At 39.1% G+C, this 5,347-nt stretch overlaps 1 protein-coding gene across 1 annotated transcript; it reads left to right on the top strand.

The window, feature by feature from the left end:
• The first annotated feature begins 3,346 nt into the window (after window positions 1-3,346).
• On the top strand, window positions 3,347-3,766 carry LOC139711705 (potassium channel subfamily K member 2-like). The gene has a single exon (XM_071623564.1). The coding sequence runs from the start codon at window positions 3,347-3,349 to the stop codon at window positions 3,764-3,766; it is 420 nt and encodes a 139-aa protein (XP_071479665.1).
• Window positions 3,767-5,347: the final 1,581 nt, after the last annotated feature.

The following is a 5,347-nucleotide window of genomic DNA, read 5'->3' as shown; positions in this document are numbered from 1 at the left end:
GCTCTCCATTATAGCTTAGAAGAAAGGATCTCTGTCATTAAGTGCATTGCCTTAAACCTCTCTATAGAACCCCTTAAGTAATGCTTACGACTACATAAATCCATACAAAGCTGCCCAAAGAATCATAAAGGTACCTAAGATGGAGTGGTACAAGTTTATTGAAAAGCAAGATTGAACATGTGCTATACGATAAACTTTTTTGTGTGTTTGTTTTTCAGTTGTCTCCCTCTGCACAAATATAATTATTTGTGAGATTGTAACTGCTGATCTAAATTTCAAACAAATTAAAAAAAATATATAGATCAGCAGTTGCGATTTTAAATATACATTACTGGAGACAACTAAGGAAAATCTGTCCCAGCACATCTTTACCCACTGCTCTAATAATCTCTTGCTTTCGATCAATAAGATTTAACAAGTTCTTTTTATGAGTAGATCTTGAAAGAGTCAGGAGATGAAAAGTCCTGCACGTGCACGACCCTGTCTCCTGTGAAGTTTTTGCTGTTAAGCATTTCAAACTAACCAATGCTATTGGATAGAAGAAATTTCTTATGATAATATCGTCAAAGAGATGTAATATTCGAAGAGGAGATATCGTCGGTTGAGAATGATAAGGGCGTTAAGTGACCACAAAGCCCATAGTGTTCGAGAAGACTTAAAGCCCTTCTCATTCTCAACAGACGATATATTATGGTCGATAATAAATCATTTAAGAAATCAGATAGCAAGTAATGAAGATTCTTCAACACTGAATGGGACCGTGTAGTAAATTAACGTTATTGTTTTTATTTCATCATAGTTATATATGTGACCCTGCACCTCAAAACAAACAAAAAGTCGCCAGACATTGATTTTTAGTTAAGGGCAGATTCTGAAAGAGCAGACTCTAAGCTTTAATGTTGATGTATAACTCAATTTAAATGGACTCTCCTAACCTATCTAAATACTGGAAAGAAAGCGCACACTCTGGAAAAGTGTGAACTGAGAAAAGAGGCTCTGAAGTACAGTGTACATTCAAGCGCTTAATCTTTACCAAGCTGTGCTAGCTGTGCAATGAATGGGACAAAAAACAGGAAGTAAACTACCTGAGTAACAACAATGAAGAGATTGTCAAATTAAACTGAAATTAAGCATGTCTCATTAACACATTCTGTCCATAATTAATGCCAACTTTCAAGGCAGTAGCCCTATCCTTTCAAACGTTATTAGAGTTGAAAGTGAAGAGTCTGTACAAGGTTTTCAGAAATGAAAAAGGGACTCTAAAGACACAACTAATGACACTATTCTACCAAAAATGTTGGAGATAAACTGCTAAAAAAACACACTTTCCCGCCCGTTTTATGATCCCAAATTTCAGCATAATGTAAAAGAAGACTTGCTCTTTCAGAATATATGAAAAAGTCAAGATCAGCTAGGTTGACCCATTTCACGCAAAATCAGTGTGTGCGACTTTTTGTTCGTTTTGAGGTGCACGGTCACATATCATGTCGCTATGAGTGATGATGCGCTATGAACTGACAGAGAATATAACGCTATACCAAACAATAAGAGATCATGTCTGTCCCATGATAGACATGTCACATCTTACGACGTGGGGTCTGATGCATTTTCCCTTTATGAATATTCCTTTTATTTGACATTGATTAGTCATCTCTGTTAGGGCCTGATAGATTTGCAAATTCTGTTTACATTGTATATTCTGTTGTCAGTAATGTTAACAATAGTTGTTGATAACTATTAAAAGTAATTGATGGCGTTAATTTGTATTGAAGTGTTGAAAATGCAGAAATAAACCAAACCAGACCATATAAAACCATGCAGTATTTCCTCGCGAAGAGAACGAATCAGATATCCCAGTTGATACCGTGTACCTTTACATTCCTTGGATAATGGAGATAAGTCTACAGATACGGAAAATGTTTCTGGAAGAAGGCAACGTTACATCGGTATATATTTCGCGCTGTATTTTTGAAGCACTGCACACTTTAAGTAAGAGAATATCCGACCAGTGCACATGAATGTTTTCTCTGAAACCGTAAAAGTATCCGAAGGTCCGGTATATCATTTCTGTGATTGATAAGTTTTCCCTATTATCATTTACATTCCAACCACATCTCTCGGATATCCGTGATTTGCGATGAACGAATGAGAGGACGAGGTACACACACACACACTCTCTCTCTAAGGTAACCTTTGACCCCGTGCAAAATTCCCGTTTACATACCGCAGTACAGATCGAAGATTGTCATTTTTCACCAAGCACTCTTCTATAGACGAGTCCCCCCTTAACGACACCCCGGAGAGTGCTTCTAATTTTACCAACCCTCAGATTCTTCCTGTCCCCCTTTCGAGAGCTGTCTCTTTTTTTTTCTCACACAAATTGCGCCTTTTCAGACGATTTTGGCTTTTGATTTCCTAGCCAACAGAAGTGAGATAACTAACGCAGAAAGTCAAACAAAACTAAAGCGGTGTTGGAGATCAAAGGTTACTCAGTGTGATGCACGTGCCAATATGTGTTGTATAGTTCGCGATCCTAAACAGACGTTAATGTCTGGCCCAAGAGCAAACAACGTCAAGAGTGGATCTGTTTATATCCATTTCATTTCTTTGTAATACGTTCATTCCAGCAGTGATGAACCCGCCCCGTACCCAGTGATTCACTAGCTAGACTAGACAAGTGGCCTATACAAGCAGAATGTGTCGCTATTTTCAAGAGCTCAATAACCCGCATGTATAGTAAGCGTGAGGCTGCTTATACTTCTTCTCGGTGAATTTATAAGTATCCCAACCGAACAGACTGTCGCTATTGTCGCCTGTTTATTGAACGCGGTCATACTAACTGTGCTCGTGTGGAAAGATATGGTGAAGCTATCAAGGAAATCATGTCTGGACAAATACAAAATGTGACGCCCGTTGCCTTTGTGCGGTACCACTGGAGATCGTGATCGGTCCATTTTAACATATACCTCAGCATTTAAGGAGAGGGACTTAAGATGGGTACCAAATTAAAATGCATTAACAACCCAGACGAACTCTTCTAGCGAGCATTATCATGGGGAATTCCTTTGTGTAGTGCCTATATAGAATTGCTCAGCCGTGGACAGGTAGGTTTCATGATAGTTTGCCTATTATACTCGTCTCTTATCGCATGTGATTACTTTCGGCTGCAACGGAAACGACGAATACAACTGTCCGTAAGATAGCTTCACAGATAAGTGAAACAACTCCTCTCTCGTTCTGCTCAACACGTGACTCGGTTGATAAAAGTTGGAGGGGCGCCGGATGAATAATGACTATAGGGAGAGAGTATCGAACTCCGAGAGTGGTCAGAAAACTTAGATAAACTATGTCAGGTGGTACAAGTATGACCATCATAGAGAACGATGTCGATGCCTCGCAGAAGCCGTCGACGACGGGCTCATCCTTGATATGGCAAACCCGCTGGCAGCTGCTTGCTGTGTTCGCCATCTTCTGGATCTACCTGGTGGTCGGGGCTTTCATGTTCTCGGCCATCGAGCGCGGCAATGCCGACAATCTTCACGAGGAATTCATGGTCGCTCTCACAAACTTTGAGGGCAACCACTCTTGCGTCCACCATGGCGATCTCCTCTCCTACTCAAACGCCCTGGTCGATGCCTACTCCGGCGGGCTACGATGGAACGTGAAAGAGGGATTCAACCACTCCTCCAAATACGGATACCAACACTGGGACTTTATCGATTCTCTCTTCTTTTGCGCAACAGTGGTGTCCACAATCGGTGGGTAAAGTTCATAATCATGTATAACCATAAAATTAACCAGAACATATTATTGATCTTTACATTCTGCTACACATCGTGCATGCTCAAAATCTCAAGTTAATGACATTTTGCTGTTTTTACATTACTGAAGTAGTTGATAAACTAATTCTTCGAAAATTTATTGTCGTAAATCCAACTAGACGTGCACTGGTTGTGATGGGGATCAATATCATTATCTTATTCAACTCCATCTTTATGGTTTTTAACTTTGTTACAACTGAATTTAATGGTAGAGATTGGTCCCTTTCACATCGAGTTACCTTTAACTTTGCACTTCTCATTCAAGGTGTAACTATACACATATAAATCAGACCTTGTTAATCAGTTGTTAACTCAACTGATTAACAAGGTCTGATTTACATGTGAGAAAGTATTTTGAATGAGAGTATGCAACAAAATTAACGTAACATTATATAAGTAACCCCATGTATTTATTGAAAGAGACACGCAAGAAGACTGCGATCAATGAAATTGAGAAGAGAAGGCATAAAAAGAGCAATGCAACGACTTGTTTATCCAAGGATTCACATTCCCTCGCTAATCCATGCACAAAAGCTTCCAAAAGGCGTTAAATACGAAGAACCATTGAGCAACAGTGCATGTAGACATTCACTTGAAATGGTAAGTGTTCGCTTGCGACCCGGCCATGCATGCCTGTACGTATATAGCAGGTGTAACTGTGTAATCTTGCTCTTCTTTTTTATATAAAACAAACCGCTCTCTGCTTTCCAGATGAATTGAAAAGTACAAGAACAATGTTTCTCACGAATACTTTTATTTCCCTCCAGTTGGCGAGACGCCATAGCAATTCGTGATGTAGGGCAACGAAATGATCAAGAAAGAAGACAGAGAATTCAACACGTTTTCATATTTCCATCATAATGAATTAGGATAACTTTTAACATACATACACGTCAGCAACAAGTCGAACGAATTTGTTTTTCATAAAAGTAAAGGTTTTGTGGAATTCTGTTTATGTGTTCTTTATGTTATCATTGGCCTACTGTGATATCACGAATGGCTGGAGTCTTGTATACATAATGACGATTGTACACCAATTCAATTATAAACTTTAAACCTTCACAACTTTTAAATGGATCGCCTCATTTTCCTCAAACTTCAATGGTGTGTGTACATCAATATGTTTGCATTTGTGCACTGAATCTACATTAGTAATTGAGTTGATTTAGGCATTCAAGCGTAACAGCAGCTCGGTGTTCACTAAATGATAAACCATAATTATGAGTTACCTTATACAATCAAGTAAAATGATATCAACAACACACACGGTTTTCATCTCCCTATAATACAATACAATCGGATCATTTATATAGCGCCCTTACACAGTCAATGACTGGTTTCACAGCACTTCACAACAAAATTCAGTCACAGATTTGCATCAAAAAGGAAAGTCTAAGATTCTTCTCGAAGACATCAAGGGATGGGGAATTGCGGACGAACCGAGGTAGATCGTTCCACAATCGCGGTGCAGCCGTCACAAAAAAGCACAAAAGCACATAATCGTGATAATATGAGGAGGATAGACG

The sequence above is a fragment of the Diadema antillarum genome, unplaced genomic scaffold (assembly GCF_040938485.1).
Source record: "Diadema antillarum isolate AM-2024a unplaced genomic scaffold, OU_Dant_1.0 seq00001689_RagTag, whole genome shotgun sequence".
Classification (NCBI taxonomy): Eukaryota; Metazoa; Echinodermata; class Echinoidea; order Diadematoida; family Diadematidae; genus Diadema; species Diadema antillarum.
Note: the sequence above shows the minus strand (reverse complement) of the source record. Positions and strands in the feature narration are given on the sequence as shown.

Coding starts and splice junctions, on each gene's coding strand:
- LOC139711705 (XM_071623564.1), top strand. CDS start 3,347: ATGTCAGGTGGTACAAGTATGACCATCATAGAGAACGATGTCGATGCC.